The 15881-nt window shown below is 39.3% G+C and overlaps 1 protein-coding gene across 5 annotated transcripts in view; it reads left to right on the forward strand.

Annotated features, from left to right (window-relative positions):
* OSBPL1A (oxysterol binding protein like 1A) overlaps nt 1-15881 on the forward strand; it is a 221838-nt gene that overhangs the window by 197005 nt on the left and 8952 nt on the right. For 4 of the 5 annotated variants that reach the window (XM_004020467.5, XM_027960780.2, XM_042239340.2 and 1 more), the window contains 6 exons: nt 4969-5103; nt 6269-6366; nt 7508-7690; nt 12168-12275; nt 13613-13702; nt 14799-14925. In XM_004020467.5, the coding sequence (XP_004020516.1) occupies nt 4969-5103; nt 6269-6366; nt 7508-7690; nt 12168-12275; nt 13613-13702; nt 14799-14925 (741 nt within the window). The remainder of the gene's footprint in view (nt 1-4968; nt 5104-6268; nt 6367-7507; nt 7691-12167; nt 12276-13612; nt 13703-14798; nt 14926-15881) is intronic. The other variant, XM_012103464.4, reaches the window with a different exon arrangement.

Below are 15881 nucleotides of genomic sequence, written 5' to 3' on the forward strand. Positions count from 1 at the left end.
TAGTAGGTGCTGAGTTAAAAGTTTTTAGAAAGATATGTTGGAAAAAAAAATATGTTGGAAGAATTTTATTTCTATATGTGTACTTTGTATGGTCAAGTTGCTTTAAAAGAGACCATCTTGGTGGACTTTTTTTTTTTTTTTTGGTACAACTGACAGATATTTAAAGTCTATATCAAGATGATTGGATGTATGTATGTATTGTGACAGGATTCCCCCATCAAGCTAATTAACACCCCCAGCTCCTCACATGTGTAGCATTTTTTGGTGACAGCACTTAAGTTCTCCTCTTCTTTCCTTCATACAAAACAGCATTATCAGTTGTCTACCATGTTATGTGGTAGATCCTTGGGACTTATTCATATTATAACTGAAAGTTCATACACTTTTACCAACTTCTGCGTAATTTCCCCACCCTGAAGCCCTTGGGCAATGACTTTCTACTATGTTTTTATTGGTTCAATATATATATATTTTTTATGGTTCGCCTCTGTGTGACACAATACCGTATTTGTCTGGTTTATTTCACTTAGCATAAGTACCTCCAGTTTCATCCGTGTTGTCATAAATGGCAAGATTTCCTTTTGTGAGGCCAAGTAATATTCATGTATATGTGCACATATAGATATACACACACACCCGTGTTTTCTTGATCCATTTATCCATTGATGGACACTTAGCTTGTTTCCATTGTGTATTCTTGGCAAGAATTAGTTGACCATAAATGCATGGATTTATTTCTTGGCTCTCTATTCCATTCATCCACCTGTCCATTACTATGCCAGTTCTGTACTATTTTGATTAGTATATCTTTGTGATAGAGTTTGGAATCAGGGGGCTCGATGCCTCCAGCTTTGTTGCTCTTTCTCAAGATTGGCTATTCAAGGTCTTTTGTGGTCGTATACAAATTTCAGGATTGTTTTTCCTTTATCTGTGAAAAAATGCCACTGGAATTTTGATAAGGATTGCATTGACTACATCACTTTGGGTAGTTTGGACATTTTAACAACTTTTGTAATCCATGGGGCTTCCCTGGTGGCTTAGAGGATAAAGCGTCTGCTCATAATGCAGGAGACCTGGGTTCGATCCCTGGGTAGGGAAGATCCCCTGGAGGAGGAAATGGCAACCCACTCTAGTACTCTTGCCTGGAAAATCCCATGGACGGAGGAGCCTGATAGGCTATAGTCCATGGGGTCGCAAAGAGTCGGACATGACTGAGCGACTTCACTTCACTTCTTGTAATCCATGAGTACAGAATATCTTTCCATTTATTCCTGTCTTCTGTGATTTCTTTTGTTAACGTCTTACAGTTTTCAGTGTATAGATCTTTCACCTCCTTGGTTAAATTTATTCCTAAGTATTTTATTCTTTTTGATGATATTGTAAATGGGATTGCTTTCTTAATATCTTTTTCTGATAGCTTATTCTTGGTGTATTGAAACACAACTGATTTTTGTAAGTTGGTTTTGTACCCTGCAACTCACTGAACTCACATATTGGTTCCATTGGTGTTTTGGTGGAGTCTTTAGGGTTTTCTATTTATAATATCATTTGCAAATAGAGATAATTTTACTTCTTACTTCCTAATTTGAATGCCTTTTCTTTTTCTTGCGTTAGTACTCTGGCTAGAACTTACCGTGAAAGGATGAATTTTGTCAAATGCTTTTTCTGCATCTATTGAAATGATCATGTATTTCTATTCTTCATTTTACTAATGTGGTATATCATATTGATTGCTTGGCTTGTGTTGAACCATCCTGCTTCTCTGGACTAAATCCCACTTGAGCATGGTGTATGATGCTTTAAATGTATTGTTGAGTTCAGCTTGGTAATGTTTTCTTTTACGTCTGTGTTCATCGTGGATATTGGCCTATAATTTTCTTTTCTGGGTCTGCTTTTGTCCTTCTCTGGTTTTAGTGTCAGGATAATGTTGACCTTGTAAAATGACTGGAAATGTTCCCTCCTCTTCTGTTTTTGAATAGTTTGAGAAGGATCAGTATTAATTTTACTTTAAATGTCTGGCAGAATTCACCAGTAAAGATATCTGGTCTTAGACTTTTGTTTGTTGGCAAGTCTTTGATTACTGCTTCAGTCTCTTTACTAGTAATTGATCTGTTCAGATTTCCTATTTCTACATGATTCAAGTTTGGTAGGTATGTTGTTTCCAGGAATTTATCCATTTCTGAGGTTGTTCATATTTCTTCCTACAGTCTTGATTCCACCTTGTGATTCATCCAGCCCAGCATTTCTCATGATGTACTCTGCTTATAAGTTAAATAAGCAGGGTGACAATATATAGCCTTGTTGTACTCCTTTCCCAATTTTTAACCAGGCATTTGTTCCATGTCGTTCTAACGGCTGCTTCTTGACTTGCGTACAGCTTTCTCAGGAGACAGGTAAGGTAAGGTGGTCTGATACTCCCTAATGTTTATGTTTAGGATTCTGTTTTTTAATCTTCATTCTAGATTTAAAAGTGGACTACTTTGCCCCATTCAATATTTGACTATCCTTCAGTTAAACTTTTCTATAAAGAAAATGACCATGATTGAATGAACAGATTGGAAGTACTGCTCCTCCCTTTGATGTTAAAAGAAAATCTGACTTCCAGGCAGCAGTGGTAGGAGTACAAATAGGATAAAGGCTTTTTGGAAGGCATTCAGCTTGGGAGTAACAGTAAAAATTTTAAATGAGTACACACCTTTGACCTAAAAAACCCACTTATAGAAATTTACTTTAAAACCATATTTGCTCATGTTCTAAAAGATTAAATTGTTCATGGTATAGCTATATACCATAGTATATAGTCCATGGTATAGCCATATACCATAAGTGAAAGTGAAGTTATTCAGTCGTGTCCGACTCTTTGCAACCCCGTGGACTGTAGCCTACCAGACTTATCCATCTGTGGGGTTCTCCAGGCAAGAATACTGGAGTGGGTTGCCATTCCCTTCTATGTATATATAGACTTAAAACTTTTTTTTAATGAATAAATGTAGCATTTGCTAATGTGCCGAGAACTAGTCTTAAGTGTTTTGCAAGTAATGGTCTTAGAAGAATGCTTTGTAGTAGATTATGCTATATACATTGTTAGATTAATGCCATGGTATTGTAAGGAAGCTGGCAGAGTTTAACTCGGCCAGAGTTGCATGACTGCTAAATGAGAGAGCCTGTCATGGAGCTCAGTCTGGTTCTGATGTCTTAACCACTGAATAGTACAGGGATTACAAAGAGCTTGACAGACTTAGTGATGTACTGTACGTGTGTGTAAGACCTCCAAACACCGGGACAGCAAAAAAGGCAAGTCAGTGAGCCAGTACACAGAGCAGATGCCATGCTTTTAAAAAATCCAGTAAGGTGTATGTGTACACACACATGTACATACATGTGTGTATACACAACAGTGTACCCCAAACTGTTGTTGATGCTTTGCCTCTAAGGAAAGGAGCATTTTCATGTTTTTACTTCTATTACTGAGCATTGCATACTCCTCTTTTTAAAAAAGAAAAAAGAAAAAACCCATGAAGGTATTTTAAGTAAAAGGGAGAGTCTGAGACATCTCAGTTAAGACAAGCCTTGGCAGTCCCCCCTTTCTTGACTTGGCCCACCAGTGAGTTTCTGCATTTACCAAGATCTCAGGGTGTTACATAGTAAAGAGCCTTCTGTTCTTTATCTCCTTATGCATTCCTGTTCTCCTTTGTCTTCCCAGAGAGGCAGTGTAAACCTATCATTTCTTTTCATTACATTGAGATGCTACATCTGTCTGCATTCTGCAGTGTTTTATGATAATACATGAGCTTCTTTTGTGTGTGTGCGTGTGCACATGCTGGTTGTAGTTTTGTGAAGGTCACTTTATTCTTAATTGTGCACATGTGTAAGAATGTAGATGCTTAGAGGGGTGGGAGGAAGCAGATGGCATTCAGCCTGGATGGTGCCTTGGGATTGTTCACATGATCGTGGTTTTAGTTAGCAGGTTTCATGAAAGACCTGATTCCCACGAGAAAGGTAAATAATGATAGGTGGAAGGTTGGGAAGATTATCAGAATAATCTAGAGAAAACCAAGATAAGTTTGTTATCTAATGAATTTTTTTTTTAAGATCCTGTGGTGCTCCTGTTTGCTGGCAGGATATGGTAGTGGAAGTGACAGTGTTAGTTGCTCAGTCGTATCCGACTCTTGGCTTCCCCATGAACTGTAGCCCACCAGGCTCCTCTGTCCATGCAGTTCTCCAGGAAAGAATACTGGAGTAGGTTGCCATTCCCTTCTCTAGGGCATCTCCCAACCCAGGGATTGAACCCAGGTCTCCTATGTTGCAGGTGGATTCACCTTCTGAGCCACCAGGGAAGCCCCAGGATATGGTAAATAGAGGTGAAAGGTTGCAATTGAGGTTAGAGGACCCCTGCCCAGTCATTAAATTATTCTCGGAAGTCTACATGATTGTGTCATTCTATCAGACAGAATTGAATATCTATTCTGTGAAATATACATTAGCCGTCTAGCACCCTAGTTCATAATGCATATGAATGTGCTCAGAAAACCTCAATATTGTCTGTGAAAAGCAGTCTGAAGTTCTTTTGAAAAATCGTCCCCCAAAATGGTCTCTGCAGTAGCTTCCTAGCCCATTGTGGAGATGTTTGGTCTTTGCGTCCCCATCACCTTTATTTGTCATTTGCTAATTCTGAGCTGAGGCAGACTTAGTAACAGTCATCATCTCACTGATCACTAGTAGACTGCAAGCTCCTCGAAGCCAAGGAAGACCGTCTGGGTAGTCTTTGTATTTCCTTCAAGGCCTAGAACAGTATATTCCACATGGTTAGATGATCTGGGAATACTTAGGAAATTGAACTAATACTAATTAAATTTCCTGGGTCGCTGTTTTCTGTGACTTTCTTTCCAGGAACCTGTTATGTCGGGACGGAAGCATGTAGGTTTACTGTGTATTTTGGACATCAGTTTCCATTTTCTTATTCACTAGGAACTCTCCAAGATCACCATGCCAGTTATATTTAATGAGCCTTTGAGCTTCCTCCAGCGACTCACTGAATATATGGAGCATACATACCTCATCCACAAGGCCAGTTCGCTCGCTGATCCTGTGGAAAGGATGCAGGTGCGTGTCACCAAGCCCTGGGAAAGACTGAAGTCTTGGAAGGTCTTCTTTGCCACCTCCCCTGCCTCCCCGCCCCCAACCTACACGCACAGAAGTCATGTTAAGTTTAATGCTAGGTTAGGAAATGTTATTAATACATAGCATGTTTGGATTGTCATCTGTGTTCCTTCCGCAGACCAGTGAGGATTGGAAGAAAGCAGAAAGGTCCAAAACCAAACCTGAGTTTGGTGAGCTGTTTCTGATTCATTGTTTTAGAAAGTGGCATTGTGTTGGGGGAAGACAATTCAGCCTTTCAGACTTCTCAGAGTGTTTCTAGGAAGACATGTATATACATACACATATAAATAAACGTATTTATGCTTATGTGTTTATATAAATATACACATACTACTATAGGTTAAAAAAGAGGACAAGGAGGAATTGTACGTCTTGATTTTTTTTTTGAAGGGAAATATTCATGTGATGTATATGGATGGACTAGATACAGGGAGAGTGGATACACTGTTCTCCTTCCAACAAAGCAATAGCATTCTAAATGGAGTCTTGTGTCCTTTCATGTATGTAAAGCAGCTTTTCCCAACCTCATTGGACTTGATACCAGTTTGTTTGGTTTTATCTCTTTACCGCATCCTAAAAGGGATGTGAAAGTGTTAGTCACTCAGTCACATCTGACTCTTTGTGACCCAGTGGACTGTAGCCCACCAGGCTCCTCTGTCCATGGGATTTCCCAGACAAGAATACTGGAGTGGGTTGCCATTCCCTTCTCCAGGGCATCTTCTAGATCCAGGGATCAAACCTGAGTCTCCTGCATTGCAGGCAGATTCTTTACCATCTGGTGATGTACTTTTTAGAAATTTTAAAGGAATTAAAAGTAATGTCAGATTTGAGAGTCTTTTTTTAAAGTCCTTGAGAGTATTTGTAACACTGTGAGTATATTATGAAAACCACAGTTGGGATGACTTACAGGAAGAGACTCAGAGTCATTTTCATTCTGAATATCCACATTGGCTTATTAGTTTGCTTATTAAGCCATCTTAAAAATACAACATAATTAAACTCCACAGAATCATTTTGTAAATTACTGTCTTCAGCAAAAGTTCAGTTCCTGAAAGAATGAGGAGCCAGTGAGGCTATTTTTAACTAATGCTAACTCTCTGTCCCACAGTGTGTAGCTGCATTTGCTGTCTCTGCTGTTGCTTCGCAGTGGGAACGCACTGGAAAGCCTTTCAACCCACTTCTGGGAGAGACTTACGAATTAGTTCGGTAAGATCTTCCACTCTATTCCAGGCGGATAGTTGAATTTGCATGATTTATATAGCTCTTCAAATGAAAATGGATATTTTTTGAGCATTTACCAACATTTTGTATGACTGGAGAAAAGGTAACAATTTTGATGTTTGTTTCTGTGATAGTTGTTATTTTAGAGATTGTCAAAAATATGAAAGCATATATGAAAAGTAAATACATTATTTAAAAGTAAATAAAAGAATTTCAGTATTCCTGATCTTGCAGGATTAGCCATCATCCGTTCTAGTTATGTAGCCCATTAGGATAGATTTTAAAAAAATAACTGTATAAAATATATTAGCATAAACTTAGATTGTTGGCATAGAGGCAGTGAATGTATCTAAGGGTGCAGTACTGCCTGCCTGCCTGCAATTGCTTGCTTCTTTACACACAGATAATTCATTTGGCTTTTGTTTTTCTGAATCTTTCTCTTCTATCCACAAGTTTTGATCTCATTTATTCCCTAGATGTTTGAAAAGGAGACACTTTAGATTCTTCTGTCTTAGTATAAGGGATGATAAGTTTTAACTTAAGGGATGATAGTATAAGGGATGATGGGATGATAAGTTTTAAATTTACATGGCTAGTATTGTCAATTCATGAAAATCACCACAATTCATGGGTATTCCTTGTTTTAATGTGTTTAAGTAGCTCGATGTATAATAACACTGGTTTTAGTTGTTTGGGGTGCATTTTTGCAGTTTCTCATGTATTGTCCTTTTCATCAGGATGATAAAGAATTGTTCAGTTTGTCAAATCCATTTCCTTAATACTTTAACATTGCTTTTGAAAAAGATTTATTTTTAATTGGAGCATAGTTGCTTTACAATGTTGTATTGCTTTCTGCTGTACAACAACATGACTCCGCTCCAAGTATACATATATCCCCTTCCTCTTGAGCTTCCCTCTCACCCCCGCACCCTCCTTCCCACCTCTCATCATCATAGAGCACCAAGCTGAGCCCTCTGTGCTATACAACGGCGTCTGATGTATGTTTTACGCATGGTAGTACATATATTAACATTGCTTTCAGACTGAAATGACAATAATGTATATATTTTGTGGTGAGTTTATTATAACACTACCTTTTTTTTTTTTTTTTTTTTTAAATCTTAAGAGATGACCTCGGTTTCAGACTCATCTCTGAGCAGGTCAGCCATCACCCACCCATTAGTGCATTTCATGCTGAAGGATTGAACAATGATTTCATCTTTCATGGCTCAATCTATCCCAAACTGAAGTTCTGGGGGAAGAGCGTAGAAGCAGAACCCAAAGGAACCATCACGTTGGAGCTTCTTGAGTGAGTTAGAATCATACCTTTTACTCATTTCATGTGTACGTACTCATTAGCATATACACTTACACGCAGACCTGACCTTGTTGTTCGAAAGCTGGAGAAAACAAAGCTGCTTTTATAAGACATAAATTTTCTGCTGTCATGTAAAAGAATTTGAGAAATGTGGCAACAGCCGTGGTTAGTCAGCCTAGGTATATGTAAACAGTTTAACTATGACAGTGGGTTTATTTAGATCTATTTTAAGATTAAATGGAGTTAATCAGTCCGTGACATTATCATGGTGGTAATGCCTTGTTTAATCATCTTTTACAATTAATTCACTTTGAGAAATATTGAAATAACAATCACATTGGCACATCTTAGACATTAGGTTAGTTGAAAGTTCTCTCCTTTTGCGATATAAAAAGATTGCCATGAAATATCTCTCCATTTATTTGTGTCATCTTCAGTTCTGTTCATTCCCGTCTTACCATTTTCACTATACAAGTCTTCCACTTCCTTGCTTAAATTTACTTCTAGGTATTTTTTTTTGAGGCAATTGGAAGTAAAATTGTTAATTCTGTGCTCATGGATATACAAAGCAGTGTACAGATTCAGTGCAGTCTCTATCAAAATTCCAATAACATTTTTTGCACAAGTTAAAGAAGACAATGCTACAGTTTGTATGGGATCACAGAAGACCCCAAATTGGCAAAGCAGTCTTGAGAAAGAAGAACAAAGCTGGAGGCATCATGCTCCCTGATTTCAAACTGTGTTACAAAGCTATAGTAATTAACAGATATGATATTGGCATTAAAACAGATATATAAATCAGTGAAACAGCCCAAAAAATAAGTCCATGCAAGTAGGGTCAATTAATTTAAACAAAGAATCCAAGAATATACAGTGGAATGACTGTTCTCAGTGGAGTTGGAGAAATTGGACAGACACATGCTCAAGAGTGAAGCTGGACCACTGGTTTACACTACACACAAAATTGACTCAAAATGGATTACAAACGTGAACCTAAGACTGAAAGTCATAAAACTTCTAGGAGGAAACACAGGTGGTGGACTCCTTGACATAGGTCTTGGCAATGATGTTTTGAATCTGACACCAAAAAGAATAAAAGCAAAAATAAACAAGTGGGACTATATCAAATTAAAAAGCTTCTGCACAGTAAAGAAAACCATCAACAAAATGAAAACGCAGCCTACTGAATAGGAGAAGATACTTGCAAATCATATAGGGTAACATCCAAAATACATAAAGAACTCATACCACTCAGTAGCAAAAGAAAAAAAAGTAATTAAAAAATGGGCCAAAAATCTGAATGGATATTTTTTTCAATGAAGACATACAGATGATCAACAGGAATGAGAAGATACTGTATGTCATTAATCAAGAAAATGCAAATCAAACCACAGTGGAAGGGAACCCTTGTGCATGGTTGGCAGATGTAAATTGGTTCAGTCTCGATGGAAAACAATTTGGAGATTCCTCAAAAAATTAAAAGTAGAACTACCGTGATCCAGCAGTTCCACTTTGGGATAATACTTAGCCAAGGATAACAAAAACATTATCTCAAAAAGATATCTGCACCCCCATGACATTATTATACATATTATACCTGTATAATGTGTTATATTAATATATATATACCTGTTCCACACAACAGCCAAGATTTGGAAGTAACCCAAGTATCCATCATTAGATGAATGGATAATGAAATTGTGGTACACACACATACACGAATATTATTCAGCCATTAAAAAGAATGAAATCTTGCCACTTGCAACAACATGGTTGGACCTCAAGGACATTATGCTAAGTGAGAGAAGTCAGAGAAAGACAAATACTCTATGACCTCCTTATATGAGAAAAAGAAGGAGAAGGAGAAAAAGTAATAAACAGAATTTAATCCTAGAGTGACTCAGATATTGAAATTTGTATCAGAGATTTTAAAGCAGCTGTTATAATTATACTCCATGACATAAAGATGAATACTCTTAAAGTGAATAGAAAGACATTGAAGCAAAGAAATTGACATATTTCTGGAAATTTTAGTACTGAAAAAATACAATAACAAATGTAATAGCTGGGATAGATTCAACAGCAGAATAAAGATAATAAAATATGTACAGAATCCACAGGCTGAAAGCTATAAAACCCTGGTTACAGGAATCAAAGGCTGTCTTGAGTAATGGAGCATCTACCATGCCTCACTGTACTTGGAATCCTTAATGTAATTCGTATGTTTGTTCTCCTTTAATTGATCTATAAACAGTGTGTATTAACACAATCCAAATTTAAAAGTCCTAGGATGAATTTTGGTAGATCAAGAGATAGTGGATCCTAAAATTTATTTGGAAAGACAGATGAAACACTGTAGCCAAAATAGTTTTGAAAAGGAAGAACAGAATGATAGACTCCTACCTCCTAATTTTAAGACTTTACAGTGAAGCTGTTGCCATCGAGACTGTTGTATTGACAGAAAGACAGACACATACATCAGTGGAACAGAGAATAGCATCCAAAAACTGACCCACAGAAACATGGTCCATTGATTTTTCATGAAGGTGAAAGAAAGCACTATTGAGTAATGAAGGGCAGTCCTCTCTACAAATGGTGTGAGAACAGTTCAACATGCATGTGTTAAAAAATGAACCTCAACTTACACCTCACATCCTAGGCAAAAATGATCCCAACGTAGATCATAGGCTAAAATCTAATGTACAGCTTTAAGCTTTTGGAAGAAAGCAAGAGAAACTGTTTATGACTTTGGGTTATGCAATGACATCTTATAATACCAAAGGATAATCTAGAAGAAACAAAATTGATAGATTTTATAAAAATCTGTTGTTCAGTGAAAAACACTCTTAAGAGAACAAAGAGAGAAGTTAGAGATGGATAAACATTATTTGTGAATCATTTATCAACAAAGAACTTGTATCTAGAATATATAAAGCATTCTCAAAACAGTAAGAAAACAGACAACCCAGTAAGAAATTAGACAAAAGATGTGAACAGTTACTTTACCAAAGAGATATATGAATGACAAATGAGCACGCAAAAATATGCTCAACAGCATCGGTCATTAGAGAAATGCAAAATTAAAATCATAGTGAGATACCACTGCACACCTGTTAGAATGTCTAAAATCAAAATTTTTAGAGCTGACAGTATCAAGTACTGACTAGGATGCAGGGCAACCGGAAATCTCATATATTACTGGGGGATCTGGTAAAAGAGTAGAGCCACTCTGGAGAACAGTCTGGCTGTTTCTTACAGAGTTGACCTTCTGTTAACCAGATGATTCAGTTCACTCATAGGCATTTACTCTGGAGAAATAAAGAGGTGTATTTTCACAAAGACCCATGCCCAGATGTTTATAGGAGTGTTACTTATAATCACCAAGAACTGAAAGCAACCCAGCATGCTTCAGTGAGTACATGGTTAAAGGAAAGGAAAGGAAAGTGAAGTCGCTCAGTCATATCTGACCCTTTGCGACCCCTTGGACTGTAGCCCACCAGGCTCCTCCCTCCATGCGATTCTCCAGGCAAGAGTACTGGAGTGGGTTGCCAATTCCTTCTCCAGGGTATCTTCCTGACCCAGGGATCGAACCTGGGTCTCCCTCATTAAAGGCAGACGCTTTAACCTCTGAGCCGCCAGGGAAGCCCAGATGGTTAAACTGTGATACATCCGTATAGTAGAATACTACTCAGAAATAAGAGCAAATTATTGATACATAGAATTTAAAATGTATTATACAAATGAAGTTAATCTCAAAGGGGACATGATGTATTATCCCATTTATATGACACTCTAGAAAAGGCAAAACTATTGCAATGGAGAACAGATGAGTTGTTTAGGAATTCCAGGTGGGGGAAGGTTTGACCATGGAGAGTCAGCATGAGCGAATTGGTGGAGGGTGTGATGGAATTGGTGGTTGTGGTACTAGTTACAATGATCTACACATGCGCTGAAGCTCACAGAACTAGATAACACCAAGAAAAGTGAATTTTACTGCTTGTGAATTAAAAATACATTTACGCATAAGTGTATGAAGATGTAAAATGAGTGTTTTCAAAAGCAAAGAATGTGTAAAATTGGAACTTACTCACATACACAAGTTTTTCCCTTTGGCAAGCTGGAAAGTACCAAATAGACCATTTTTCTTTTCTACCTCTAAATTTATTATGTTTTCACCAAACTTTTGAAGGCTTAAGATGGTTATGTACATAGTTTAATTTGGAGTTTGGTAGAAGCATAGTTTTGTTTTGTTTTGAAGTTTTTGCATCCTTTTAAGAAACAATAAGAATCAACCAAATGATACCTATTTTACTGGGATTAACATCAGCAGTTTTTATAGTCTTAGAGTTGAGTGCTCTCCAGCAGCCTGATAGGTTATCCTGAGTCATGGCATTTGAGGCAGATGTGCTTTTTAAACAGAGTAACACTTCTCACTTCTTTGTCTGGGCTTTGGCTTTCTGTTTTCTAGACACAATGAAGCATATACGTGGACGAATCCTACATGCTGTGTGCACAACATCATCGTGGGAAAGCTCTGGATTGAGCAATACGGCAATGTGGAGATCACAAACCACAAGTGAGATGGTTCATCGTCCCCGTCCCTTCATTTGCGTCAGAGGGGTCTGGTAGTCTTTCTGTAAAAGTTCTAGTAGAGGACATCCCTGGCGGCCCAGTGGTTAAGACTTCGCACTTCCCATGAAGGGGGCCTGGGTTTGATTCCTGGTCCAGGAATGTAGATTCCACATGCCATGTGGTGTGGCCAAAAAAAAAGTGCATTGCGTTACAAGGAGTTTCCTGGCAGTCCAGTGGTTAAGACTCCACACTCTCACTGTGGAAGGCCTGGGTTCAGTCCCTGATTGGGGAACTTAGATTCCACAAGCTATGCAGCTCGGCCAAGAATATATGTATAAATCATTTTTAAAAGTTCTGTATATGTGGATAAATTTAAAAAAAAAATTCTAGTAGAGTCTAATGACAACTTAAGAACCAGGCAGTGTAACTCTGTAGTAAATAGAAGCCAGTCCATTTAATGAACAGGATTTAGTAGCTGGGCTCCCAGGCTAAGTTGCCTCATGGCATGTGGAATATTCAGGACCAGGGATCGAACCCATGTCCCCTGCCTTGGATGCTGAACCACTGGACCGCCAGGGAAGTCCTTAATGAATAGAGTTTATATTTTTAAGTCTCTAATTATGGAAGACTGGTGAACTCAGAGCTTCGGCAGCCTCAGGGAATCTTCATTCCTCCCTCCCTCAGCTCATCTTGCTGACACCGTTTAGCTTGTATTGTTCACATGGGGCCAGTGACAGGAGGGATAGGAGAGTTGGAAAGAGGTGGATTCAAATTCTACTGTGAGCCTAGGCCCGTGTCCTAGTCAGCTCGGGCTGTGGTGAGAGAACATGGTGGACTGGGTGGCTTCAAGGGCAGCATTTATATCTCATGCTTCTGGAGACTTGGGAGGCCCAGGTCAGGGTGGCCTCAGACTCAGTGCTGGGGGAAGGCCCTCTTCCTGGTTTCAAGTTGGCCATCTTCTCAAATCTTCACGGGGCAGAGGGAGGGATCATCTCCCCAAAGTCTCTTATTCAAAGACCATGCATCCATTCAGTTCCACCCTTAGGACCAGATTACCCGCAAATAGCCTTACATGGGTGATGAGGCTTCACCATATGAATTGGAACGAGGAGTAGGTAGATATTCATTCCATAGCAGCAACTCACTTATTTTTTTATGGATCTTGCTTGCTTTTCCTTTGTGGTGGGTTCAGTACTGATTATGGATTAATTGTGATACTCTCTGTGTGGAGCCTTGTGTGAGTTAGAAAATCATTAAACAGCAGGCGCTGCCAGAGAGTCACTGTTCTCTGCTGCTGCTTCCATGTTGAACAATAACCTGAGCTCACTGTCTCCTTTACAGGACTGGGGACAAATGCGTGTTGAATTTTAAGCCGTGCGGCCTTTTTGGTAAAGAATTACACAAAGTTGAAGGCTACATTCAAGATAAAAGGTAAAGTTCCATTTTAAATGTTGACTGGTATAGGTGTTGTTCACTGAGTAAAGTGTTGTTATTAAAATCTGCCAACACCGGGATTCCCTGGTGGTCCAATGGTTAATACTGCATGCTTCCACTGCAGGGGGCACAGTTCGATCCTTGATGGGGAAACTTAAGATCCTACATGTGGTGTGGTCTGGCCAAAAAAATTTAAAAAGGAAGATAAAGAAAATCTGCTGTTAGTTCAGTTGCTCAGTCATGTCTGCCTCTTTGTGACCCCATGGACTGCAGCACACCAGGCTTCCTTGTTCATCACCAACTCCTGGAGCTTGTTCAAACTTACCGAGTCAGTGATGCCATCCAGCCATCTCATCCTGTCATCCCCTTCTCCTCTTGCCTTCAATCTTTCCCAGCATCAGGGTCTTTTCCAATGAGTCAGTTCTTTGCATCAGGTGGCCAAAGTATTGGAGCTTCAGCTTCAGTCCTTCCAATGAATATTCAGGACTGATTTCCTTTAGGATTGACTGGTTTGATCTCCTTGCAGTCCAAGGAACTCTCAGGAATCTTCTCCAACATCAGTTGGAAGAAGCATTAGTTCTTCGGTGCTCAGCTTACTTTGTAGTCCAGCTCTGATGTCCATACATGACTACTGGAAAAACCTTAGCTTTGACTAGACAGACCTTTGTCAGCAAAGTAATGTCTCTGCTTTTTAACATGCTGTCTAGGTTTCCTGCTGTTATCTAGGAAACAGCATTTCAGGAAATTGAAATACTCTTCTGCAAGAAATACCTATTTCTTTAAAGAATCTGATTCGTAAGCATCTTTATTTATGAAAAGAGAGGCTTTCTTGATGGCTCAGACTGCAAAGAATCTTCCTGCAATGTAGGAGACTCAGATTCTGTCCTTGGGTCTGGAAGATCTCCTGGAGAAAGGGTATGGCTACCCACTGCACTCTTGCCTGGAGAATTCCGTGGAGCCTGGTGGGCTACAGTCCATGGGGTTGCAAAGAGTTGGACTTGACCGAGTGACTAGTACTTTCAGTTTATGATAATATTCAATTACCCCAAGACACTGGTTTAATTGTTGGCTCAGCATTGATTTCTCTCGGCAGTAAAAAGAAGCTCTGTGCCCTCTACGGGAAATGGACAGAATGTTTGTACAGTGTTGACCCAGCCACGTTTGATGCTTACAAAAAAAATGATAAGAAAAATACTGAAGAGAAGAAGAACAGCAAACAGGTAAACAATCCCAGAAGATGGAATCGAGGGGATCCCTGGATGGTGGCCTGTTAGTGGGTCACGGTGTTACCTTTTATACTTGGTGCCATGCATGTGATGTTTCTCCTTGACCTTTTTTTTTTTTTAATTTTACTTTTGTTGCTGTTTTTAACACCAAAAACATTTTGCATTGGCTAAAGCCAATTGGAGACCCCGGTTGGATTCCTGGGTCGGGAAAATCTGCTGGAGAACGGATAGGCTACCCACTCCAGTATTCTTGGACTTTCCTGTGGCTCAGACAGTAAAGAATCCGCCTGCAATGTGGGAGATCTGGGTTCCATCCCTGGGTTGGGAAGACACTTTGGAGAAGGGAACAGCTACCCACTCCAGTATTCTGGCCTGGAGAATCCCTGTGGACAGAGGAGCCTGGCAGGCTACAGTCCATGGGGTCGCAAAGAGTCAGACATGACTGAGTGACTTTCATATAGCCGATTTAACAATGGTATGACAGTTTCAGGTGAACAGCAAAGGGACTCATCCGTACATATACATGTATCTGTTCTCCCCTAAGCCCCTCTCCCGTCAAGGCTGGCGCATAACGTTGAGCAGAGTTGCATGTGCTATACAGTAATGAACAGATGATCGGACTTGCTAGTGAATGCTTGGGATACTCTCCCATGGAGTATGGGTGTGTGCTATGCAGTTACACACAGTGTTGAATTCACATCGCTTTGGAAAGTTGGAGTTCGTCTTAGACAAATATTCTTACTCTCCTTTCTGTTTATGTGCGTTAGCAGTTGAGCTCTTCTGAATATTTGAAATTACACCCAGAATAATCAGGTGGGTTTTCATGCGGACAGCAGTGTTATTGCCCTCCTCTGTATCTGAGATCCCGGGAGCTGAGAGCATCACAGTTAAGGGAAATTGTTGCTTGACGGCCATCCTCCTCTTGGGAAGCTTCCTCCTAACGGGACAGT

This window comes from Ovis aries, chromosome 23, assembly GCF_016772045.2.
Source record: "Ovis aries strain OAR_USU_Benz2616 breed Rambouillet chromosome 23, ARS-UI_Ramb_v3.0, whole genome shotgun sequence".
In the NCBI taxonomy this organism is placed as follows: Eukaryota; Metazoa; Chordata; class Mammalia; order Artiodactyla; family Bovidae; genus Ovis; species Ovis aries.